Source organism: Sander vitreus, chromosome 24 (assembly GCF_031162955.1).
Source record: "Sander vitreus isolate 19-12246 chromosome 24, sanVit1, whole genome shotgun sequence".
Lineage (NCBI taxonomy): Eukaryota > Metazoa > Chordata > Actinopteri > Perciformes > Percidae > Sander > Sander vitreus.
In genome coordinates this window covers 13,226,358-13,253,442 of record NC_135878.1, presented here as the reverse complement: position 1 = coordinate 13,253,442, position 27,085 = coordinate 13,226,358, and the positions used below count along the sequence as shown (strand labels likewise).

Below are 27,085 nucleotides of genomic sequence, written 5' to 3'. Positions count from 1 at the left end.
TGCCACAAAAAGTTTGAAACACTATGAAAGGTAAAAAAACAAAACACAATCCCTGAACTGCCCAGGAGTTTGTGGTGATTGTTTCCTGCCATACGTAAGCGCAAACTGCAGTTCCATTTTGCTTTGTGTGCCGATTGGCAATCGTTAATCAACGGTGAATGGTTTTTATGTGCATATGTTAAAGTGATTTTAACTGACTTAGTATCAGAACTATAATATCTACAACCTGCAATCCTCAGGTTATACAATTTAAATTCAGTTTAAATTATTTTGCATTAACTTTTGAATGAAAGCGCAATCACTTGCATTTCATATTGCCATGGTTTTTGGTCTCTTTATTCAATTGGCAATTCAATGTGCCGCTTCCACTTCACTCAAATCCAGTCATCAAAGCCAGCCAAGGCCACTTCTGTTCTCAGTGTCCGGTACGTTTACCGTTATACCTTCGATAACGTCCATACTGTCTGTTCAGCCTAGAATTTAGACCTTAGTAGATTATTGCTGTGAGACCGTTGTTGGTATTTTGTGTTTATTTGCATGATGAGGGATTACAATTAGCGTTACCCTGGGTTACTAGCTTGCTAACAATCCAGGCTAATACAAGCAAAGTAACTTTGCTAAAGTTAGCCATGTTTACTGCTGGTTGCTCACTAATTTACAAAACTAGTGACAACAGCGAAGGCAGACAAATGTCTGAGGTAAACACACAAGCATTTCAACCCCTTATCAGCCTAACGCCAGTCAGGGAAGCGTCAATGGGAAGCCTTTAGCCAACTGTTATGTTATATACTCTCGATCTATAGCCTGTCAAAGATCAAGTGATACACTTTCGCAATGTTCATATGTATTTATTGCTCACCATATGCAGATGAGCCATTGAGAATCAGGTTAAATAAGTTAAACTAAATTGAAAGATTGAACAGAAATGAGTATAAAGTGTCTATAAGGTGACTACTCTTACCTGATTTTGCAACTTGCCACATACCTGGTCAAATATAACATGGTACTTGTTAATTTGGTGAGTTTTTGTCTGTACATTTGATGTGTACATATGACACAAGTCAGAACAACTTGATATCACTCTTCTGATCCTTGGTTTTTAATGTTAAGGACAATTTATAATACTCACATTTGTGTGTTACAGTCAGGTCCATAAATATTGGGACATCGACACAATTCTAATCTTTTTGGCTCTATACACCACCACAATGGAGTTGAAATGAAACGAACAAGATGTGCTTTAACTGCAGACTTTCAGCTTTAATTTGAGGGTATTTACATCCAAATCAGGTGAACGGTGTAGGAATTACAACAGTTTGTATATGTGCCTCCCACTTTCTAAGGGACCAAAAGTAATGGGACAATTGGCTGCTCAGCTGTTCCATGGCCAGGTGTGTGTTATTCCCTCATTATCCCATTTACAAGGAGCAGATAAAAGGTCCAGAGTTCATTTCAAGTGTGCTATTTGCATTTGGAATCTGTTGCTGTCAACTCTCAATATGAGATCCAAAGAGCTGTCACTATCAGTGAAGCAAGCCATCATTAGGCTGAAAAATCTAAACAAACCCATCAGAGAGATAGCAAAAAAACATTAGGTGTGGCCAAATCAACTGTTTGGAACATTCTTAAAAAAGAAAGAAACGCACCGGTGAGCTCAGCAACACCAAAAGACCCGGAAGACCACGGAAAACAACTGTGGTGGATGACCGAAGAATACTTTCCTGGTGAAGAAAACACCCTTCACAACAGTTGGCCAGATCAAGAACACTCTCCAGGAGGTAGGTGTATGTGTGTCAAAGTCAACAATCAAGAGAAGACTTCACCAGAGTGAATACAGAGGGTTCACTACAAGATGTAAACCATTGGTGAGCCTCAAAAAACAGGAAGGCCAGATTAGAGTTTGCCAAACAACATCTAAAAAAAGCCTTCACATTTCTGGAACAACATCCCTATGGACAGATGAGACAAAGATCAACTTGTACCAGAGTGATGGGAAGAGAAGAGTATGGAGAAGGAAAGGAACTGCTCATGATCCAAAGCATACCACCTCATCAGTGAAGTATGGTGGTGGTAGTGTCATGGCGTGGGCATGTATGGCTGCCAATGGAACTGCTTCTCTTGTATTTATTGATGATGTGACTGCTGACAAAAGCAGCAGGATGAATTCTGAAGTGTTTCGGGCAATATTATCTGCTCATATTCAGCCAAATGCTTCAGAACTCATTGGACGGCGCTTCACAGTGCAGATGGACAATGACCCGAAGCATACTGCGAAAGCAACCAAAGAGTTTTTTAAGGGAAAGAAGTGGAATGTTATGCAATGGCCAAGTCAATCACCTGACCTGAATCCGATTGAGCATGCATTTCACTTGCTGAAGACAAAACTGAAGGGAAAAATGCCCCAAGAACAAGCAGGAACTGAAGACAGTTGCAGTAGAGGCCTGGCAGAGCATCACCAGGGATGAAACCCAGCGTCTGGTGATGTCTATGCGTTCCAGACTTCAGGCTGTAATTGAATGCAAAGGATTTGCAACCAAGTATTAAAAAGTGAAAGTTTGATTTATGATTGTTAATCTGTCCCATTACTTTTGGTCCCTTAGAAAGTGGGAGGCACATATACAAACTGTTGTAATTCCTACACCGTTCACCTGATTTGGATGTAAATACCCTCAAATTAAAGCTGAAAGTCTGCAGTTAAAGCACATCTTGTTCGTTTCATTTCAACTCCATTGTGGTGGTGTATAGAGCCAAAAAGATTAGAATTGTGTCGATGTCCCAATATTTATGGACCTGACTGTATGTATGCGAAAAGTACAAGACAATCTTACATTTTACATTCTGATAAACAATATCGTTAATTTAAAGTTATCAGGTAAAGTAATTTAATTGTACATTGATATTAAACTTAGTTCTGTATAGTGCTATAATTGAAATAAACTGATCTAGAAAAACAACTTAATTACTTCATTGCACATAAAAAATAGCAGTAAAGACATTTTAGTATCAATGCATAGAGGTGGACCCAGGTCAAGGTGTTCTTACTTATCGAGATACAAATTTACATACTGAAATGAGGTAGCTTTCAGTGCTACATCAAGATTAGTAAGCATTAATAAATATAAAATGGTTGACATAAAGTTAGAAATATTAACATTACTTTTTTTTATATCTAATCTTTAGTTTAAAAGCCAGTGCTGCAGTTCATATAAATACTGGAGGCTAGTTTAAAAAGGGAGAAGAGCTAGCCTACTGCTTCCAATAAGTGACAAAATAACGCCAACATTTTCCTATTTACATGTGGTGATTTGTATAGTCACAGCGTGTAAAAATAACAAGGTCACATGAGACACCGCCATCTTCAAAGTGGGAGGCACATATACATATACAAACTGTTGTAATTCCTACACCGTTCACCTGATTTGGATGTAAATACCCTCAAATTAAAGCTGAAAGTCTGCAGTTAAAGCACATCTTGTTCGTTTCATTTCAACTCCATTGTGGTGGTGTATAGAGCCAAAAAGATTAGAATTGTGTCGATGTCCCAATATTTATGGACCTGACTGTATGTATGCGAAAAGTACAAGACAATCTTACATTTTACATTCTGATAAACAATATCGTTAATTTAAAGTTATCAGGTAAAGTAATTTAATTGTACATTGATATTAAACTTAGTTCTGTATAGTGCTATAATTGAAATAAACTGATCTAGAAAAACAACTTAATTACTTCATTGCACATAAAAAATAGCAGTAAAGACATTTTAGTATCAATGCATAGAGGTGGACCCAGGTCAAGGTGTTCTTACTTATCGAGATACAAATTTACATACTGAAATGAGGTAGCTTTCAGTGCTACATCAAGATTAGTAAGCATTAATAAATATAAAATGGTTGACATAAAGTTAGAAATATTAACATTACTTTTTTTTATATCTAATCTTTAGTTTAAAAAGCCAGTGCTGCAGTTCATATAAATACTGGAGGCTAGTTTAAAAAGGGAGAAGAGCTAGCCTACTGCTTCCAATAAGTGACAAAATAACGCCAACATTTTCCTATTTACATGTGGTGATTTGTATAGTCACAGCGTGTAAAAATAACAAGGTCACATGAGACACCGCCATCTTCAAACCATATACAAACAGGGAACTATATTCTCAGAAGGCGAAGCAATGCTAATTCTGCTACTTGGGCAGAGTGATTTGCTAGCAGCAACTGAGAAGCCCCGTGGTGAGGAGTAGAGAGTAACAACGGTGCTTTTCAGGTGTTGCGCTAATCACTCCGAACACACTACAATAATACAGACATGTTAACTACACCGACACTGGAGTCACGGCTGTGTATCATTGATGTCATCCTCTCTATGACACAGTTCTCTTATTAACCTTTATTATGACCTCATGATTAATCAAACTGACAAAAGACCATTTCCTAGTAATGATTCAAGAAAATGTATTTGCACAAAAAAATGTTGTGTTAGGTCTTTACTCTAGCAACAATAATGTGCAGTTAGAGCTGGGCAATATATCTATATTATAACAATATTGTGATATGAGACTAGATATCGTCTTAGATTTTGGATATCGTAATGTGACATAAGTGTTGTCTTTTCCTGGTTTTAAAGGCTGCAATACAGAAAAGTGATGTCATTTTCTGAACTTACCAGACTGTTGTAACTGACTGTGTTCTATTATTTGCCTTTACCCCACTTAGTCATTATATCCACATTACTGATGATTACTTATCTAAAATCTCATTGTGTAAATATTTTGTGAAAGCACCAAGAGTCAACACTACAATATCGTTGCAGTATCGACATCAAGGTATTTGGTCAAAAATATTGTGATATTTGATTTTCTCCATATCGCCCAGCCCTATGTGCCGTTTACATTTTAGACAACCAATTTTTTTTTTTACTGCCTGTGAGCTTACTTGACGGAACTTGTCTACACATGGTGAGCAATAAATAAATATGAACACTGCAAAAGTGTATGACTTGGTCTTTGACAGGCTATAGAACGAAAGTATATAACGTTACAGTTGGCTAAAGGCTTCCCATTTATGCTTCCCTGACTGTTAGGTTGATAAGGGGTTGAAATGCTTGTGTTTACGTCAGACATTTTTCTGCCTTCGCTGTTGTCACTAGCGTTGTAAATTAGTGAGCAACTAGCAGTAAACATGGCTCACTTTAGCAAAGTTACTTTGCTTTTGTTACCCTTGATTGTTAGCAAGCTACTAACCCAAGGTAACGCTAATTGTAATGCCTCATGTAAACAAAATTCTAGGCTGAACAGACAGTATGGACATTATCGAAGGTATAACGTTAAACTTACCGAACAAGGAGAACAGAAGTGGCCTTGACTGGCGTTGACGACTGGATTTGAGTGAAGTGGTATCCCCGGACTGTCAGTCAGTAAACAAGGAAGTGATGTCCTAACTTAAGCCCCGCCTTGATGAGATGTCTGACATTGCCAACTGAATAAAGACTGGGGGGACTGTTTCGCTGGCACATTGAATATCCAAACAAATATCCAATTGAATAATGAGACCGAAAAATAATTGTAACTGAATTGAGGATTGCATTGAAACTTTACATATTGAATTTTCAATTGTAAAATACATATTCAAATTGAATGACAAAATTGCCGCCTTGTCCAGGAGGAGGTGAGAGCAGTTGTCGAGGAGGAGAGAACCTGCAGGACAGTGGGAATGAGGCAACAGTGTGCCTGGATACGATGGGAGAACGCGATTGAGAGGAAGGTGACATGGGCGGAGCTGTGGAAGGCAGAGCCACAGCGGATCAAGTTTCTCATCCAGGAAGTATATGATGTGCTTCCCAGCCCATCAAACCTTCACATATGGGGTACAGTGGAGTCAACAGCATGTCCACTGTGCTCCAAGCGTGGAACCTTAGAGCACATTTTGAGCTGCTGCTCAAAGGCACTGGGAGAGGGAAGGTACAGGTGGAGACATGACCAGGTGCTGAAGGCCATCGCTGAAGCCATTGCTGCAGGAGTCGAGTGGGCCAAGCGCTCCCGCCCCTCCTAGCAAGCAATCGCCATAAAAAGTTTATTGATCGTTGAAAAGGTGTACCTGCATTATTATGCCATTATCATTATATTAGATGAAAATGGTCTCAGAACAAAATTTGTTATCAAGACAGGCCTAATATCAGCTGCTCTATTTAGACTACAAAAACGTGCATGCATGCTCAAATTCATCCATCTTCATCCGCTTATCCGGTATCAGGTCACGGGGGGAACAGCTTTAGCAAGGGACCCCAAACTTCCCTTTCCCGAGCCACATTAACCAGCTCCAACTGGGGGATTCCGAGGCGTTCCCAGGCCAGGTTGGAGATATAATCCCTCCACCTAGTCCTGGGTCTTCCCCGAGGCCTCCTCCCAGCTGGACGTGCCTGGAACACCTCCCTAGTTCATGCTTACCAGATGCCCGAACCACCTCAACTGGTTTCTTTCGACGCGAAGGAGGAGCGGCTCTACTCCGAGCTCCTCACGGATGACTGTGCTTCTCACCCTATCTCTAAGGGAGACGCCAGCCACCCTCCTGAGGAAACCCATTTCGGCCACTTGTACCCTGGATCTCGTTCTTTCGGTCATGACCCAGCCTTCATGACCATAGGTGAGGGTAGGAACGAAAACTGACCGGTAGATTGAGAGCTTTGCCTTCTGGCTCAGCTCTCTTTTCGTCACAACGGTGCGATAAATTGAATGTAATACTCCACCCGCTGCGCCGATTCTCCGACCAATCTCCCGCTCCATTGTCCCCTCACTCGCAAACAAGACCCCAAGGTATTTAAACTCCTTCACTTGGGGTAAGGACTCATTCCCTACCTGGAGAAGGCACTCCCATCGGTTTCCTGCTGAGAACCATGGCCTCAGATTTACAGGTGCTGATCCTCATTCCAGCTGCTTCACACTCGGCTGCGAACCGATCCAGTGAGTGCTGAAGGTCACAGGCCGATGATGCCATCAGGACCACATCATCTGCAAAAAGCAGCGATGAGATCCCCAGCCCACCGAACTGCAACCCCTCTCCACCCCGACTACGCCTCGATATCCTGTCCATAAATACTACAAACAGGATTGGTGACAAAGCGCAGCCCTGGCGGAGGCCAACTCTCACCTGAAACGAGTCTGACTTACTGCCGAGAACCCGGACACAGCTCTCGCTTTGGTCGTACAGAGATTGGATGGCCCTGAGAAGGGACCCCCCTCACCCCATACTCCCGCAGCACCTCCCACAGTATCTCCCGGGGGCACCCGGTCATACGCCTTCTCCAGATCCACAAAAGCACATGTAGACCGGTTGGGCATACTCCCAGGCTCCCTCCAGGATCCTTGCGAGAGTAAAGATCTGGTCCGTTGTTCCACGACGAGGACGGAATTCGCATTGTTCCTCTTCAACCCGAGGTTCGACTATCGGCCGAACCCTCCTTTCCAGCACCTTGGAGTAGACCGGGGAGGCTGAGAAGTGTGATACCCCTGTAATTGGCACACACCCTCTGGTCCCCCTTTTTCTTAACAGGAAAACCACGACCCCGGTCTGCCACTCCTTAGGCACCGTCCCAGACTTCCGCGCAATGTTGAAGAGGCGTGTCAACCAAGACAACCCCTCCACACCCAGAGCTTTAAGCATTTCTGGACGGATCTCATCAATCCCTGGGGCTTTGCCACTGTGGAGTTGTTTAACTACCTCAGCAACTTTCACCAGGGAAATTGACGACAATCCCCCATCATCTTCCAGCTCTGCCTCTACGTATTAGTCGGATTTAGGAGTTCCTCAAAGTGCTCCTTCCACCGCCCTATTACCTCCTCAGTTGAGGTCAACAGCGTCCCATCCTGTACACAGCTTGGATGGTTCCCCGCTTCCCCCTCCTGAGGTTAGGGCTGTAGCGATACGCTAATCTCACGATACGCGATATTCAGCTCACAATACGATATATATCACGATATTCAGCCAACGATACAATTCGATACACTTACATCATTTTCTGAAAGATTTAAAGGGGACAGTGATTTTGGTGACATCTTGTGAGTGTTCCATTTACTTGGATTTAATTAATTTAACTGAAAACTAAAAACATCAATTACACAATATATGTCTCTGACTAGACAGAGTCTACAGCTTGCAAATGCTGGACAAAATGAATCAAAGATGTGTTGAGAAAATTAGTTATATTTATTGAAAGCTTACAAGCCTTTGAAAAGTAAATAAAGTGCAATATTGCAATTAACAATGGAGAGTTAAAAAGTACAGCAAGTGGCCTGTTCTGAACAGTTTCTTTGACAGCTTTTTTAGCTTGACACTGAAAATATGAGGTAGCCAGTGTAAACATAGTACCATGGCTTCATAAATAAATAAATAAAAAAAGAATCGCCGGCTTGAGCATACGCGAAACATAATTGATTGTTTCCCAGAAAATGAAAACTGGAAGCTGATTGGACGAACGTGTCACGTGGTTCTTTTTATTCTGGAAATTCACAGCCAGACTGTCATGGCGGCTTGTTCAGAATACGATCTTATATTGTATTAAAATAGTTCACCGAAACGTGTTTCTGAAAACATTTTAAGCAAGAAATAGGCCATGCAGTTGCTGAATCTGTCTTCATTTCTGATCGACAAAGGTTAGTTTAAAAGACTCGTCAGATTTTGAGAGACTCATCCGCTCGTCATTTCCGGGTGAGTCCCGACCGACTTGAGTCACTGACCTCCCCTTCGGGCCCTCCGGTACCTTGCAAATGCCTCCGGAGTCCTCTGGGATAACCTATCCCGGAAAGACTCCTTCAGTCGGACAGCTTCCCTGACCACCGGTGTCCACCGGTGTTCGAGGGTTACCGCCCCTTGAGGCACCCAAGACCCTAATACCACAGCTCCCCGCCGCAGCTTCAGCAATGGAAACTTTGAACATTGTCCACTCAGGTTTATTGCCCCCAGCCTCCACAGGGATGCACGAAAAGCTCCGCCGGAGGTGTGAGTTGAAAGTCTGTCGGACAGGGGCCTCCTCCAGACGTTCCCAATTTACCCGCACTACCCGTTTGGGCTTACCAGCTTGTGATCGGTTGACAGCGCCGCCCCTCTCTTCACCCGAGTGTCCAAAACATACATCAGATCAGATGAAACGATTATAAAATCGATCATTGACCTTCGGCCTAGGGTACTCTGGTACCAGGTACACTAATGAGCATCCCTATGTTCAAACATGGTGTTTGTTATAGACAATCCATGACTAGCACAGAAGTCCAACAACAGACAACCACTCTGGTTTAGATCAGGGAGGCCGTTCCTCCCAATCACGCCTCTCCCCCTCTGGAGCCCATACATGACTCCATGCAAGGTCTCCAAGAAGGCTGAATACTCCGAACTCTTGTTTGGTGCATATGCACAAACAGTCAGAGTTTTCCCCCCCACAACCTGCAGGCGTAGGGAGGCGACCCTCTCGTCCACTGGGGTAAACTCCAACGTAGCGGCACTCAGCCGGGGGCTTGTGAGTATCCCCACACCTGCCCGGCGCCTCACACCGTGGGCAACTCCGGAGAAGAAAAGAGTCCAACCCCTATCCAGGAGTATGGTTCCAGAACCGACACTGTGCATAGAGGTAAGCCCCACCAGATCCAACTGGTAGCGCTCCACCTCCCGCACAAGTTCTGGCTCCTTCCCCCACAGAGAGGTGGTTATTAGATGAAAATGGTCTCAGAACAACAATATTTGTTATCGTGATAGGGCTAATATCAGCTGCTCTATTTAGACTACAAAGATGTGCATGCAGGTTCAAATTCAACCACGTTGTTTTATTGGGATAAAGCACTAAGCAGAAGGAAACTCCGCTAGCTGCTAGGCTAATGTAAAGTGCAATGGTACTGTGGCGTTAAGGTTTCCACCTCAGCTAAGAACAGAGAAATGTCTATGCCTTACCTACCGTGTATTATATTTAACATTACCTGTAGAAATAATTCATAATTAAATCTGCAAGCAGCGTTGGACGGGCCCTCGCGCCTCTGCGCACATCGTGGTTACTGGTGGACGCCGCTCCTTGCGACTGTGCATTTGCCCGGCACTCAGACACCACAAATCATCACCAATGAAAAGGGAACTCCCTGCTGAGTTCAATGATACCTCACACAAGACCTTACGTCGTACAGTTCATTAGCTGTGAAAGTGGGCGTGGCTAAATCATGGGGGGTGGGCCAAACCATGACCAATGAAAACGGAACTCTCTGTTGAGTTCAATGATACCTCACACAAGACTCTACATCAAACGGGTCAATAGTTATAAAAGGGGGCGTGGCTTAAACATAGGGGGCGGGCAAAACCATGACCAATGACAAACTCTCTGCTGAGTTAAATGACACCTCACACAAGGGTCTGCCTTAAACGGTTCAAATGTTATTAAAGGGGGCATGGCCTGAGTAAGTGGGCGTGGGTAAAGTATAGGGGGCGGCTCAGTATCACATGTAGACCACACATACGTTTCATGTAAATCAGATGATGTTTGTCATATAAGGCTCATTTCCTGTTGCCAGAGGGGGGCGCTATGACCAAAACTCAATATTGGCCTGAATATGTCCTCAGGTCTGGACGCTTGTTGATTGTGGGAAATTTCAAGCAGATATGACAATGTACACAGAAGTTACAGCTACTTTCTCGTTCATCACTAAACACTCAAAATGGCCACCACGCCACGCCGTTTGATGAAAAGTTTTTCTTTTAATACATTTTCATCTTTAAGGTATTGAGATGGTACAGACCAAATTTGAAGTCTATCGGATGAAATCTCTAGGAGGAGTTCGTTAAAGTATAGCACCGTGACTTTTAGGCCTACTTCCTGTTGCCACTAGGGGGCGCTATGACTGAGTCAATTTTGTTGGGTAAATGTCCTGAGTCTTATGAATCATGACAAGTTTCGAGGCAATCGGACAATGTACGCTCGAGTTACACCCACTTCCTGTTTCGATGGCGAAACGCACAAAATGGCTGCCCCAACACGGGGTGAATTTTTTTTCTTTTCACAACTTTTCATCTTTAATGTCTTAAGATGGTACATTCCAAATTTGAAGTTGATCGGATGAAATCTCTAGGAGGAGTTCGTTAAAGTACGACGTGGAAATGGCCAAAATCGCACTAATTTCGAACATTCAATTCAAAATGGCGAACTTCCTGTTGGGTTTAGGGTATGGCTCCAACGACGTTTTCCGCTGTCGCCGCTCAGGCCCTAATAATGGGAGTGTAAATCGGTGTGTGAATGTTTATCTGATGAGCCGGTGGCACGTTGTACGGCAACCTCGGCCACAGTGTATGAATGTGTGTGAATGGTTCCTGTACTATGTAAAAGTTTTTAGTAGTAGTTTGACTAGAAAAGCGCTATGTAAGTCCTGGAAGTGATGGCATGGCCCCCAGAGAGCTCTGATCTCAGCAGCATCGAGTCTGTCTGGGATAACATGAAGAAATAAAATATTAGAATAACCTACCAGCCGAGTTCTTTCAAAAACTTTGTGCAAGTGTGCCTAGAAGAATTGATGCTGTCTTGAAGGCAAAGGGTGGTCACATAAAATATTGATTTGATTTAGATTTCTCTTCTGTTCATTCACTGCATTTTGTTAATTGATGAAAATAAACTATTAACATTTCCATTTTTGAAAGCATTCTTAGTTTACAGCATTTTTTCATACCTGCCTAAAACTTTTGCACGGTTCGTCAGTACACTGTTAATGTGCACTAACCACTTACTGCCGTAGTGCCCACTTTCGACACCTATGTTAAAACAAAAAAAAACATTTTGTGAGATATATATATATTTATTATTAATATTTATTAGGGCTGTCAATCAATTAAAAATGTAATCTAATTAATTACATGTGATTAATTAATTGAAATTAATTATATACATAATTAACGGCGCCTGAACCGATACTTTTTAAGAAAGTAGAAAAAAAAAAGAAAAAAAAAAAGGGTACTAAACAACAGTTGGTAGCATTAAAGAACGGCTTGTTTATTGCTGAGGCCATATGGTCAAAATGAAATGATTTATTAATAATGTATAACAATAACTAATTTCAGTAGTAAATTGCTGTTGAACCATCAGCTGGGAAAAGGACATTTACAATAACTTCAAATGCACCACGAGGCTGAAGTTTACCAGTTTCATTGAACGCACCGCCTGTGTTGTTTTTTCGACGGCAGCTGCAGATTGTTACATCCCGGTGTTGAATCCTCTACAGTAAAACACAATCAAACTTTATACTGTTTAGCGTTAGCTATCAGCATTTTAACCGTGTTTAATCCAGCTACTAGCTAGCGGTAGGCTAACGTTAGCTGCTGTCGAGTATAGTGTTAACTAGCGTCATGTGCAGCGGTGTTTGTGTTTCAGAGCATCAGAGAGAAGCGCAGACATAACGGTGGCACCAGATTTCGGTAGCCAGGGTTGGCAGGAAGAAGATTTTTACAAGTAAATGTTCCAATTAATAATCCAGGCAGAACATTCTCGTCTCCCTCCTTCATTTTACAGTACAATGGTGGCTATAACGGCTCCGGGTCAAACGTCAATATGGAATGGATTAATCTGCGTTATTTCTTTTAACGCGTTATTTGTTCTCAGATAATTAATCGAAATTAATGCGTTATTTTGACAGCCCTAATATTAGGGCTGTCAGCATTAACGCGTTAATCGCGATGCGATTAAAGACAGAGCATAACGCATTACAATTGTTTTCATCACATTAATCGTGTGCACCAACGATTCTTTATTTTACACAGTGGTGCTGTTACCAAATTATCTTTGCTACGAAGAATCGCTACACTCTAGAATCTTTGGCTGCTACTATTTTGATCCTTTGAGGCACCTTTACTTGTTGTCAAGCTGCCACAGACTCAATCTACCTCCTGCTGCAGCAATGGAGACGCACAACACGGTTCTAAAAATGGTTTAAGCTACCATCTACGAGCTAAGCATGCAGCCAGTACAGCTAATCAGGTTGATCCTAGCGGACTCAGGCAAAGCACTATGTTTGAGAGTGCAAGTCGCCACAGACCTGTGGATGAAACCAAATCGAAAAACATTTGATTCGATTCGGGTCTTGTAGACTTACGGTTGGCATGTTCGGACCAGTCACATTCATTGCCTTCGCGGGGGACAATAGTTGCACGCATACATATATACAGTGAACATAAAGTTTATGAACCCATGCTAAAGTTGACTAAAAAGAGGAATAAAAAAAATAATCTTTGGAAATTGATCTTAATGCCTTAATTAAAATAATTTGGAAAAATCCAACCTTTAAAAAGGACACAAATTTTCTTTGTGAATGAATAATGTATCGTAAATAAATAAATGTTCTTCCTTAAAATACAGGGGGCATAAGTGTACTTACTAACCCTAACCCCACATCACCTTCACCATACCTAGACATTGGCATGGGGTACTTTCCATAAAATCATCTCTCTATCATCTCTTTATCAGGATGCATAGTATCCAGGATAATATGCATCCTGATAAAGTTCCCTTGGCCTTTGGAATTAAAATAGCCCCACATCATCACATACCCTTCACCATACCTAGATATTGGCATGGTTTTATTTCAGTTAGCCTAATAGCTAAAAAAAAATTCTCCCACGATCACTTAACTGCCAGGGTTGTAATTTATAGAATATAGGCTACAGCAACGAACGTTTATGTGGACGCGTACGTCGCCAGACTGGGAAACCCTGGGTTGACTGAACTAGTTGTTAACCACTGTTCATTCGGGTAACGGCAATAAAATCCAGGACATGTTGCTCTTGATTCATAGAACAGGCCTCAGGAGTTTGTGCAACAGCTTCTGTTTTTTGCGGTCGGGTCTGATCTATAAACGATGTGACAGAAAACAGTAGGCCTTATTGTCAAATATAAAGTTTACTAGTGCAACATTGAAGGCAGTAGTAGACTGGTAAATTGCTGATTAAATGTATAACTATTGACCTCGACAAAAAAAATAGTTAATGTGTGTTTTGAGCTCTGTCTCAATCATCACTCAATTTTTCCCACACTGGATGCTCAGATACAGTACTCCCCTTTACATTAGAGCTGTCAACCTTCCTCTATACTACCATTCGAATTCCATTAGATTTTTTTTTAAATATTCGAATAATATTGCTGCAATGCTCAATTGCAGCCCGTAAAATAATATGTACTACACTACTCAGGCTTATGCATTGTCGATGGCATTATGTGGTTGTTGTTACATGTTCCGTCCACTAGAGGGGCATCCAACATTAGCCTGGCCTTGAGGGGACCTGCACGCAACTTTGTTTACATTCATTTTCCACCACGAGCACACAGCGACACACACAAATCAACAGAGAACTCTGTAATGAATCATTATCAACAAGTGTAGTGAAGTGGCTTTGTTGTAAACGCTAACAGTGCTCAGTTAGCACAATGACATCATGTTAGAAAGCACAGCCGAAACGTTTTGTCATAAACTAGCTAGGTAAGTAACAAACGATGCTAACTGCATTAATAACTGAGCCAAAACGGTGCTGTCACTACTATTTTAGTGATTTATAAGCAACCTGTTTCTTGCAGTTTGTCACGTTACTGAGAATACAAAAAAAGGTAACATATGAAGTAGACGCTAACTCTGACAGCTGTAGGGCATCTAACATTACCTTTAGCTATCTTCATGAAGCTCCCAGCTACGCCAACGTTACTATACCTCGCGACGCAGTTAGAAAACAAGAACGAGCTAACTAATGTTAACATTAGCACTTTGGCTCGGTGGGAGTCGATTTTAAAGTCACGTTAAAACTATTTCCCGTCCTTCTTACCATTTCCAGCCACAGGCTGTCACTCCCCCGTGTACGAATGTTACTCGGTGCATAGCTAACGTTAGCTCCGTAATGTTGTACTAACGTTATCTTAGACCCCACAATGCCTTGTGTTTCTCACTCCCGCTAAGTTATTGTTCATAAGATGTGACATGAGTGACACATGCGGCTAGGCCAAGGCGAGAAGAGGGAGATTAGTTAACGTTAGCCAACATATAAAAAAAAGTCACATTCGAATAGTAATTTCAGCATTCGAATAGTATTGATTTGTTTTTACTATTCGAATTTCGGCATTTGTTTCAACAGCCCTACTTTCCATCCATGTTTAATCACATTAGATATGATAGCCATTTCAGTGTTGACAAAAAAAGACAGAGAGGAGGGAGGCAGAGCCTGTATGACGATGTAATACAGTACATTGACATTTTGACGGCATTCTGCAGGCTGCTAATTCTTGATAACAGACCGTTGATAAGAATAACAGACCGTTAGCATAGCAGAGCGTCGCCATGGACAAAGTGTGGTTAATTTATCAGCTGTGGCAAAAAGTGGAGCACCTCCTGTCCTCCAATTCAGGCATTGACAGCAGATATTACTTATTAATGTACTTTTTTAGTTATGACTTTCAAACTAGATAACAATAAAAGTTACATGGCATTATAAACCAGAGCCAGCTCGTACAATGAATCTCACGAAACTGGGTAACGTTAACGTTAAGTAAGAAAAAGTATAAGAAGACTATATAACATTGTAAACGTCTCCCACCTCTCCGCTGGCCAGCTGACAGTTTCCTCTCAGAGTTCATGTTGAAGTGCCTCTCCTCGACTTCTCCCCGACCTGCGTTTGAGGAAAAATACGAAGCTCACAACATATCCAATAACACACGTTAGCAGGAGCTAACTGCGGCTAACGTTAGCTTAGCGCGCGGACTCCCCGCAACCACAGCAGTAAACGCGTTTCCGGTCAGAGAAAGAAAACAGACCTGCTCTTTGTAGCTTCGTTTCAGGTTTTAAAACCTCATGCAGCAGTTTGTGATGTTTCTCTCTGGAAGGAGACCAAACACTGGCGCGTTTTACTCCGCCGTCCTCATCACGAGGGAAAATGCAAACAATGGGACGGAGGTCGTAGCATCTTCCGGGACCCGGAAACACAAACACAACTTCCGCTACACTCCTCTGCCCTTCAGAATAAAATAAAGCGTTTTAAGAGTCGATTTTACCCACTGTCCTTTAATAAGATGAGAGATAAGATAAGTTGTTGAATGTATCTTAGTACATTTGCTCATGTACTGTATTATCATACTTTATACTTCTAATAAATTGTACTTTGTGACTAGGATTGACTGCAAAGCCCAGTTCCAAAAGTACTAAATGAGGTCTCTCTGTTCTCTAAAGCCTCTGGTTGATGTTTAAATATGAAAAAATGTGAAAGATATACACTATTCACAATTACCCTCTGATTATTGTGTATAATAAACCTGTAACTTTGAAGTTACATTTTTAAGGATCATAGTTTAAAGGGAAACATCTACTGTAATATAGAAAATGTTATAAAGAACAGTTGAACAATTCTAAATAGATGGCTTCAGAGGGACTTATCCATTTTTTGGAGTTATTTTGCTTTCCGAGATGGAGCATTTATGTATCTATTTATCTCAGTTTATTACTTGGATATCTGATAAATCCATCCATCCATCCATCATCATCCGCATATCGGGGTCGGGTCACAGGGGCAGCAGCTCCAACAGGGGGCTCCAAACGTCCCTTTCCTGAGCCACATTAGCCAGCTCTGACGGGGGGGATCCCAAGGCGTTCCCAGGCCAGGACAGAGATATGATAGGCTCGTTCGAGATGAGCCAGGTCTGTGCAGAATCGGTCGCCGGCGATCGCCGCCCACTGCATGCCGGTTAGATTTGTGACCAACTTGATCCTGACTTGCTCTGACGTCATTCACACGTGGGCAACAATAACCTCACAAGATCAGGTTTGAGAGGCAGGCAGCGCAGTTGCTTTTCACCGAATGCATTACCCAGGCAGACCCGGGGCACGCTGGGAAACGCATGCCTCTCAGCTGATCTAACAGCTGATTGGTACAGAATCAACTGAAAATGATGACATTTTACATAAACTTCTTATTGTTTTTGAATCGGAGGAATTTTAATAGCTATTTGTCTCATTTAAAGGTTTATTCTGTACAGAACACATGTTGTGTGGCTGGTAATGACGTTTAGAAATCATTGAGACTAAATCCGTTCAGATTACATCATCTACAGTCTCTTCATTAAAATCAACAACAGATCACATGTAGAGCATTTTGACAGCTACTCATTTTTCCTACCATAAATCTAAGCCGAAGAAGTGTCTGTCAGTTGGTTACAGAGCTCCGCGTGAGCACGGTCTTTTATGACTGTTAATATAGCCAGTATCTAACGTTAGCTACTCCACTGTGCTGTGAAGTAATGTCTGGCTATGTGAGACAAGCGTCTAGCAACATTGTTGTGAATGCTGCGGTCTCAGCCTGGTAACCTCTGTGAACTTCGAGTCTGGGGAGACATCAGTATTTTGAAGTTGCACTGCAGTAACTATTTTAAACACTAGCTGTCTGTATTACTCATTGCACCTTTAATATGTTACATATAGCATTTCAGGAGGTTGTCCTTGTTGAAAACAAGGAGATTACTATATGCATCTGATGACCACAATGCAGTGAGGCACTGCTGGGATTTGAACCCAGGATCTCCTGTTTACGAGACAGGCGCTTTAACCACTAAGCTACAGCACCTTCTTATGTTTTAAACAGACGGTTTGCTCATTTTGTTGGGGATGAACGTGGCCCAAGGCATTAAAAGGGCCAACTGCCTGATATGAGCTTCTTCCAGGCTCTTCCTTACAGAGTGGAGGAGAGGTAATAATCAATTTACCAGTTTTTTTTTTCAAAACAGCACAATTAGGCCAAATGAACACAAATGGCTGATGAATAAACTAAGGTGTATATTGTGGCTTAAACTTGCATTGCTCTGCATTGCATGTGTTTTTATGTACCATCTTAAGTCTATGTTAATGTAGTGTTTCTGTGTGAATGTAATATGCCAATGAAAACGGTCAGCCTTTTCAATCCTCTTTCACATTTTCATTTGCTACCAGGGTAGCATGGGGATTGGCTACACATGCTGATGGGATGCAAACAGAGGTAATCTCTGCAACAACAAGGTGCTGCTGGGATTTGAACCCAGGATCTCCTGTTTACTAGACAGGCACTTTAACCAACTAAGCCACAGCACCTCCTTGAGGGCTTCTGTAATGTTAAGTCTTAATTTTTCTTTTACCTTGTATAAGCTGTACAAGATAGCATATACTGACCACTGATAAATTCTTCCATTTACTATAACTGATATTTTGCTGAGGTTTGCACTGTTAAAGTCCCCAAGAACAAAGAGCAGGGAGTTAGTAGTGTAAAGTATTTATCTGTCGTACTGATGTGTGATTTTTCTTTCATATATTATCCGTTACTGCATGTTTTTTATATTTTCATGACTTTATGTGTATTTACTTTTATACAATACAATATTTATTCTGTTTTCTATATGATATTATAATATATCAGTTATAGGAATCCATTATAAGTGCTCTATTATTTTAAAAGGCAATCGTAGCTCCTTCTGCCCCATATCACTGAGGCTACGCGGGCCCCCCTCTCTCGTGCTGCTCAGCACTAAGCAGCACCTGGCAGAGGGCCAACTTCAATAGCTTCAGGCAGTCTTTTCTGAAACAGTACAGACTCAGCAGTAAAATAAGCAGAATCAGCAGAAAACAATTACTGGGTCGACAAGAAGTACAGTCCCTCCCTTTGCATGCTCAGCTATAAAAACCCTGAGTTTTCTTTGTCTCGCTGACACACTCTCACAGACTGCTTGCACTCTGTTAGACTGTCTCCTTCTACTTGCAAGAGAATAAAAGAAAATAACATAGATAACTCCAGTATGTCAGACATTTTAATTTCCAGCTTCATCACCGAACACCAAAGAGATTTTCCACAACAGAGTCTGGATGTTAGAACGTGACGTCATTCTCAAAATCCTCTTCTGAATTACTAGTAGGTAAGAAATGAAGGATATGTAGCAGCCCGGAAAATATTACAGTAGATATATGAAAGTAATATGAACTATAATAAAGAGTTAAATCAGAAGGATGTGTAAAAGAACAAACCTTCCTCAATATACCAAGCATCTTCAGACACCACTCCCATGCATGTTCAATAAGAAATAACACTTGTTTTTATTATCCATATGTGATCCAGATGCTGAGGAGGTTTTTTTCTGCTGTGAGAGTCCTCCTCGTCTCGTAGGACTCAAAGTTGGAAGGAATAACCAGACCAGTTCCTTTTCTTGACTCTTTCTCTTCCTCTCTCTCTCTAAAACCATGAAATATAAAATAGAAAAGTCTCCCGTTTGGTTTCTGATTTTTTCATGTAGGAGAACATAAACTGACAAACGTCTTTTCCAGCAGAGGATATGAGGATAACGTGAGGACAACGTCCCAGCAGAGAACAGGCTGTTGTTAATTCGGACACAGCTTATACACCGAGTATCTGATCCTGTTCTGAACCAGATTCTGGATAAACTTGTTGGGTGTCGTGTTATAACTGATGATGAATTGCAGTCAGTCAGAACAAAAGCCAGAGCAGACGAAGCATGAGACGTGATGGACACGGTGCGAAGAAAGGGAACTGAAGCCAGCTCAGTTCTGATCGCTGCTCTCCGTCAGCTGGGTCCAGGCCTTTCCAGAGGGCTGAAGTTAAGCTGAAGCAGAAACAAGAAAATTATTCAGTCAAGTGAAGAAGGGAGAAAGGGAGATGAAAACGTTCTGTTCTTTGTTTCAGCCACTAGATGGAGGCAGAACTCCACTGATGGACTAACAGGATGCAGAGTGAACGTTAACATGTTCTTATTGTAATGCTCTCTCTCTCTCTCTCTCATATATATATATATATATATATATATATATATATATATATATATATATAAATTGTGTGTGTTAAATGGGCTGAAAAAATGATAGATAAGCTGTAGTTTTTTGTTTTGTTGTGGTTGTCTTTTTTGAGACCTTTTTATATACTTAACAGTATACAGAATAACGTCCTTTCTGTTTTTATTCTTATATGTTAAGTGAGTGTTTTGAGAGCAAAGATTAACCGGAGTCAAATTCCTTGTTTGTTTGCGCAAACCTGGCCAATAAAGCTGATTCTGATTCAAGTTACGGTTCTAATAGCTGATAATGGTTCTCTAATATAATATATTTTTATATAATGTTTTTGCCCGTTATGTTTACTTTATTGGGCAATAAAGACAGATTTTTGTTAACAAGTGTTCCTGAACATCAATGACATTCAAAACAATGATAACTGAAACAGATATACAAAACACCATGCAGTGTGTATAAAAATATTTATTGTAAACAGACCTAAATAGTACACGGAGAAGTTCATATCCACCACCACCACCAAAATGAATAAAAGAACTATAAAATATATACATGCATATGACTGTTGTCATGTTCATGGGGCTTGCATATTGCCTGAAACTAGGGCAGCCAGTCTGTTTTTTGTGTCTTTCCCAGAGGTTTCATTGTATGCCATGTTTTCACGGGGAGGTTGGGGGTCCTCCATTAATGTCTTCATCTGGAACCAGATGTGTGTGTGTGTGTGTGTGTCACCATTGTCCATACACACATTGTGCAAAAAGGCACATGAAGCAATTACCTGGGGTGCAAACGTGGGCTTAACCTCCAAAGCTCTGAAAGGCGTTGACCTCCATCTGGTCTTCATCATGCCGAACGCTGCGCCCCCTTGACTGATGGTAATTAAATCGCTGCTGTACTTGTCCATGCACTGGCTCCTTGAATGGGGTGATGAGTAGGGTTGGGTATCGTTTGGGTTTTTTCCGATACCGGTGCTAAAATGATACTTTCAAAACGGTGCCAGTGCCTGAACCGAAATATATATATATAAATATATTTATAATGTATATAATATAAAAGGAGCACAAAACGACAGTTGGCGACATTAAAGAACGGCTTGTTTAAGGTTATATGGTCAAAATTAAATAATTGATTAATAATGTAATAACAATAACTCATAACAATGACTTATTTCACCAGTAAATTGCTGGTAAACGACAAAAACGAGCACCATATGGGAAAAGGGTATTTTGCAATAACTTAAAATGCACCACAAGGCTGGCGAGTTTCAAGTTACCGCACCGGCGGGTTTTTTTTTTTTTTTCAGACAGGCTGCAGACTGTTGTACCTCCCGGTGTTGGAATCCTCTACAGGGAAATACAGTCACACTTTACACCGCTTAACGTAAACTGTCAGCATTTTAACCATTGTGTTTAATCCAGCTACTAGCTAACTGTAACGTAGCGTCCCGTGCAGCGATGCTTTCGTTCTTATTCGGTCTCGTTACTGCCCTATTGGCGCCACGTTTCGGGACCCAACCCTGGATGTAGCCTGTTGGGGGATACAGTTTCGCGGTATATATGCTGTTTTTCATTATTCGTGTGATGGACAGACCCACATAAATGTCCAGAAACCTGCCATTTGAGTCACATGTTGCCTGCATGTTGACTGAGTAAAAGCCTTTATAATTTGAATAGTCTAATCTGTGATGCTGTGGTGGTTTTATCCGTATGTGGCTGCCATCGATTGCTCCAACCACATTGTGGAATGCACATATATATACACATATATATATATATACACATATATATATATATATATATACACATATATATATATATACACATATATATATATATATACACACATATATATATATATATACACATATATATATATATATACACACATCTATATATATATATATATATATATATATATATATATATATATATATATATATACACATATACACATATATATATATATATATTTGTACAAAAATAAGTATAATAGTAAAAAGCCCCAGAATTTAAGAAAATAGTATTTTCCAAGGCACTTGCAGTTCTTACTTTTGTGTTGTAGACCTCATGGTAGAACTGTAACTTTGTTTCATTTTTAGGCAAATAGAATGGACAGCTACGTGCGGGGTCCGACCATCATGCCGTATTTGTTGCGATCACCTAGCAACTGTTTCTAAGCGAGGAAAGCTGTGAAAGGTGTAATTTTCAGAGGAATCGTAGCCACATAAGTCTAATACATTGTAGCCATCAACACAAAGTTTAGCAGCGCAATACTAATGATTTAGTTTGAAGCTCCCGTGATTTTTGCAGTCTGTTTAAGACTCAAACACACGGAGCTCTGAAGCAGACCTGTGCGTCGCCTTGCATCCACTCTCGCTGTAAAAATAGAGATGAGCAGCGTGGTCTGTGCAGCTTCAGGTTTATAATGGACACATTCTGCTGTGGGCATGCTGCGGCAGATGTGTCGCGTTTGTGCTCTGTGTATTTCTGCCAGTTTTCCACCTCCGATGTAGAGCAGCGTACAGCCACTTCCCTAAACTCTGTCTCAGATAGAGACCAGAGTCTCACACGGGACTGTGTCTGTCAGAAGATCTACTATGTCAGCAGAGCAATCACGTAATGCACAGCAGAACATGGTGCAGGTAGACTGTTTTCTTAAATGTAGTGACTTTATTCTTGTAATAGCCTATAATTAACTTTCTCAAAATTTCTCAACTCCTCCAAATCTCAGAGAACACAGATGGGATGAGTTATATTTTGAATGTGCAGTTTTAAAGATGAGCAGAAATCTTGCTCAAACACATGATACCCTAAACCCAACAGGAAATCCGCCATCTTTAATTGAAAGCTGGTTTTTGGCCATTTCCACGTCGTACTTTAACAAACTCCTCCTAGAGATTTCATCCGATCAACTTCAAAATTGGCCTCTGCCATCTTAAGACCTTAGAGAAGAAATGTTATTAAAATAATTTTAATAGTGCAAAAAAAAGTTATAGAGGACCAACTTCCTGTAGGGGGCCATCGAAACAGGAAGTGTGTGTAACTTGAGTGTACATTGACCAATTGGCTCGAAACTTCAGGATTCATAAGAGTCCAACCCTGAGGACATCTACAGGCCGATATTGACTCAAAGTTATAGCACCCCCTAGTGGCAACAGGAAGTAGGCCTAAAAGTCAAGGTGCTATACTTTAAAGGGGTGATAGAATGCAAAACCGATTTTACCATGTCATAGTTGAATAATGACAGTTTAGTGGGTAACTAGGACATACATAGAACCTCAATATCCCATTGACACCTATTTCCTCTGCAAATCTCACAATTTGAAACTGCCTCTGAAAACGGGCAAATCTCAACGAGCCGCCAAGTTGACGTCAACTCGGTGGCTCCTCCTCATTTGGCTCTAGTCTCTATCTTTGTCACGCCCAAACATTTACATAGGCTACACCACTGACCTGAGATCAGGTAGTCTTCTGAATAGGTCGCGCAGATCTCAGAAATTGTATACATTGTTCATCTGCTATTTTACCACTAAATTCACTTCTGAGACTTTTTTATGCAAGAATATGGGCCGTTTTACGAAAATGTATGGCTAATTGTAAATTTTGTTCGACTGTGTGTCGGAGTTCAGCAGCCGGTACTGCCTGTGTTGCTGCCTCGCCGCCCGGCCTGCCTTCCTTCACAGACCCCGGCCTGCTGTGAGGTAGATGGAGCTCCGTCACGGCAGGCAGCCCACGGCACTCCATACCTGCGCAAAGTCACCGTTTTTTGGGTTAATGGACTACCAAACGCCGCTGCCCTGACAGAGCTCCAGGGCCTGCAGCTCCCCTCTTCCTGCTAAATGGCCGGTGTGTGTGAGTGAGAGCGCGGTCAGCGAGCTTGTTATGCCAGCAATCTCTTACCGCAGGTTCCAGTTAATATTATAATATGTGTAATTATAATGTGTTGAGTTATTTAAACAAATGATCGGGGAAATAAACGCCTCTTGTCCACAAGTCTCATTGATAGAGCCTGCGGCTGGATGGAGCTCTATCAATGAGAGCTAGCTAGCCTCCTCTTAGAATTCCTCTGAAATTCACAAAAATGCATTAAATTGAAATCGGACACCATTGTTAGCTTTATAAGACCTTGAGGGTAGATGTTATATAAGTGGCGTGACGAAATTCAAACTGTAAACATACTCTAATTACGCCAAAAATGAAGCTAACTAGCCGCGATCTGTACACATAGGATTGAAGGGACAGTCGCAGCTAACGAAACCCCTAATGTTCACAAAAATGCATTAAATTGAAATCGAAAACCATTGTTAGCTTTGTAAGACCTTGGAGTAGATGTTATATAAGTGGCGCGACGAAATTCAAACTGTAAATATACTCTAATTACGCCAAAAATGAAATAACTAGCCGCTATCTGTACACATAGGATTGAAGGGACAGTCGCAGCTAACGAAACCCCTAATGTTCACAAAAATGCATTAAATTGAAATCGAAAACCATTGTTAGCTTTATAAGACCTTGGGGTAGATGTTATATAAGTGGCGTGACGAAATTCAAACTGTAAATATAGCTACTCTAGTTATGCCAGCAGCTGGCAGCCAGCCAGCTCCGTGGCGCTCCATGGAGTTCCACGGAGCTAGCCACAAGTATTCCAGTAGTCCAGTACCCAGGGAAATGATGACTTTCACTGGGTATGGAGGTTGCCGCTTTCTCGTCAGACTTTGTGGAGCTCCTAGCTAAAGTCCGACACGTCTTACCAAATTTGCAATTAGCCATCAATTTTCGTAAAACGGCCCATATTTGAGCTTTATATAGTTGATTTCTCGCTTAAAAGTCTCAGAAGTGAATTTAATAACGAAAATAACTCGAGTCTGTTCTGTGTGTTCCGTGCCGTTGTCCGTCTGAGGGGCCGTCAGCCTTCATTTTGGCCGATTTGACATAGACGTATAATTTGCGGGGCGGGCACTGCCGGAAGTTGGACTCAAATGACCAATCTAATTGGTAAAGTGCTAACCCGGAAACAGGGAGCAGAATGAGCATGACTAGAGTCTCTCAAAATCAAAAATCTTTTAAACTGACCTTTTTCGATCTGAAATGAAGACAGATTCAGCAACTGCATGGCCTATTTCTCGCTTAAAATTTTTTCACACGACTATTTTAGTACAAAATGAGATTGTATTCTGAACAAGCCGCCATGACAGTCTGTCTTTGAATTTCAGGAGAAACCAGACCCACGTGACACGTTCGTCCAATCAGCTGCCGGTTTTCATTTTTGGGCGACAATACAGGTTAGCGCCGCCTGCTATTATGGAGACGCATTACGTCTCGTTGCTCGTGTTCTGAGGGACTTTTTTGACCAACTCGGGGACAATGATCAGTCCAACTGCCTTTTCTGCCAGGGTCGGCCGTCTGGTGTATGTGTCTGCAGCTTAAACAAACTCCTCCTACAGATTTCATCTGATTGACTTCAAATTCAGTTTGTGCCATCTCAAGACCTTAACTTATTAAAAGCTTGAGTTTTCGTCCAACGGTGTGGGCGTGGGGTCCATTTTGAGCATTTATTGATGAACGAAGAAGTTGTTGTAACTTGAGTGTACGTTGTCCAATTTGGCCGAAATTTCTCACATCACTAACCAAAAATTGACTTTTGATTATAGCGCCCCCTGCTGGCAACAGGAAATCTGCCTTATATGACAAACATCATCCGATTTACATGAAACTTGTGTGGTCCACATGTGATACTGAGCGGCCCCCTATACTTTAACCACTCCCATGTACTCAGACCATGCCCCCTTTTATGACTAGCTGACAGCTAGCTACGAAAATTTGTTTGGTTGTAAATTGCGCATAGTTTAACATATCAAAATTCTTTTGATAGCTTTATGTCAGGTCTGGCTGGAGATGCTATGTACCAGGTTTCGTGCAGATCGGTTGCAGGGCGTAGGAGGAGTTTGAAAAAGTTGGTTTTGCGCATTGCGAAAAAAATTCTTAGCGGAAATGGGCGTGGCCTACATCATCAGATTCAGCTCGATTCAAGGAACACGTGGGTGTAAGGCATTCTAACGTGCAATTTGGAATGTGGGAGTTATAAGCAAAAACATTTATATCATTATAGCACCACCTAGTGGTCCATATGTGTAATTTTGGGTATGTGAGGTCCATGAACCATTGTACATCTACACTGTAAATTTGAAATTGCTCACATTAGTGTAAGTGGTGAATCCAAACCTGGGTCCCATAGGCCACGCCCACTTTGACGAATCAGTACCCCACTGTAGGCGTGGCTCAGAGATATAAACTGTTTGTACTTGTAGCGCCCCCTAGTGGCGAATTTTCAAAAAATTGGTTGGAAAGCCTCAGAGGGTCATGCCAAACAAACAAGAAAGTTTTGCCATGATAGAATTTATTTTGGCCGAGATATAGCAAAGTTCGTGTTTTCGTAGCTAGCTACACAAATTTGTTTGTGCATAATTCTGCAATTTTCATCCGATAAAAATTCTTTTGATAACTTTTTGTCAGGTCAGTCTGGACATACTACGTACCAAGTTTCGTGCAGCTCGGTCATACGGTCTAGGAGGAGTTAGAAAAAGTTGGTTTATCGCACATAAGTATAGGCAGAAATGGCCGTGGCCCATATCTGGAGATTCAGCTGAATTCAGGTAACGCGTGGATGTGTACTTTTTATGTGCAATGTACGGTTTGGGAGTTATGAGGCCAAACACGTTTTTTATCTGCTATAGCGCCACCTAGTGGTGGAAGTGGCTGAATTTTTGTGTCCTAAGTCCTTGCAGGATCTGGACCAGTCCTGAAAATGGCAGCCCCCACTATGTACGGTTTAAGCTGTGGTATCAGTTTTAGTGGGAGAAAAATAAGAAGAAACCTTAGGAAAGCAATAGGGTTCCACAGCTCTGCTGGAGACACCTCAGGCTTGGACCCCTAATAAATCATTTTGTTAGCGCAGCAGTTCCATCGATGTGCCAGACTGGGAGAATTGTGGCTCTAAGCAGGCAATCGCGTTACATGCTGAAAAAGAATTTCTGTGACGGGCTACTTTCCTGATACCCTGCTTTAATTGAGAGCTGACCTGGACCACTGCTGAGAGATGAGTAGAGTTGTGGCTCATTTTGGAGTAGAGGAAGAGTCAAGAACAATGGCAGTTGGTACTTTTATAGGGTTGGTGATATCACAGAACTTCACACTTCATCAAATAAGCAAAATGTAAAAAATGTACTCTCTTTACAAGTACACAATATAACAAAGAAATATGAGCAATACAAAAGCAGCACAGTGCGGG

The 27,085-nt window shown here is 41.5% G+C and overlaps 2 protein-coding genes and 2 non-coding genes across 5 annotated transcripts in view; 1 reads left to right on the top strand and 3 right to left on the bottom strand.

Moving 5' to 3' along the window:
* LOC144512809 (uncharacterized) overlaps positions 1-15,939 on the bottom strand; it is a 50,059-nt gene extending 34,120 nt beyond the window's left edge. For both annotated transcript variants that reach the window (XM_078243750.1, XM_078243749.1), the window contains exons 1-2: positions 15,802-15,939; positions 15,585-15,656 (exon numbers count right to left, since the gene is read on the bottom strand). In XM_078243750.1, coding sequence (XP_078099876.1) covers positions 15,585-15,624 — 40 coding nt within the window. In that variant the 5' untranslated portion in view covers positions 15,625-15,656; positions 15,802-15,939. The remainder of the gene's footprint in view (positions 1-15,584; positions 15,657-15,801) is intronic.
* LOC144512820 (uncharacterized) overlaps positions 1-27,085 on the top strand; it is a 289,800-nt gene that overhangs the window by 108,733 nt on the left and 153,982 nt on the right. The window lies entirely within an intron of this gene.
* On the bottom strand, positions 17,528-17,600 carry trnat-cgu (transfer RNA threonine (anticodon CGU)). The gene has a single exon. It is a non-coding gene; the product is annotated as a tRNA-Thr (tRNA).
* On the bottom strand, positions 18,027-18,100 carry trnat-agu (transfer RNA threonine (anticodon AGU)). Its single transcript has one exon. It is a non-coding gene; the product is annotated as a tRNA-Thr (tRNA).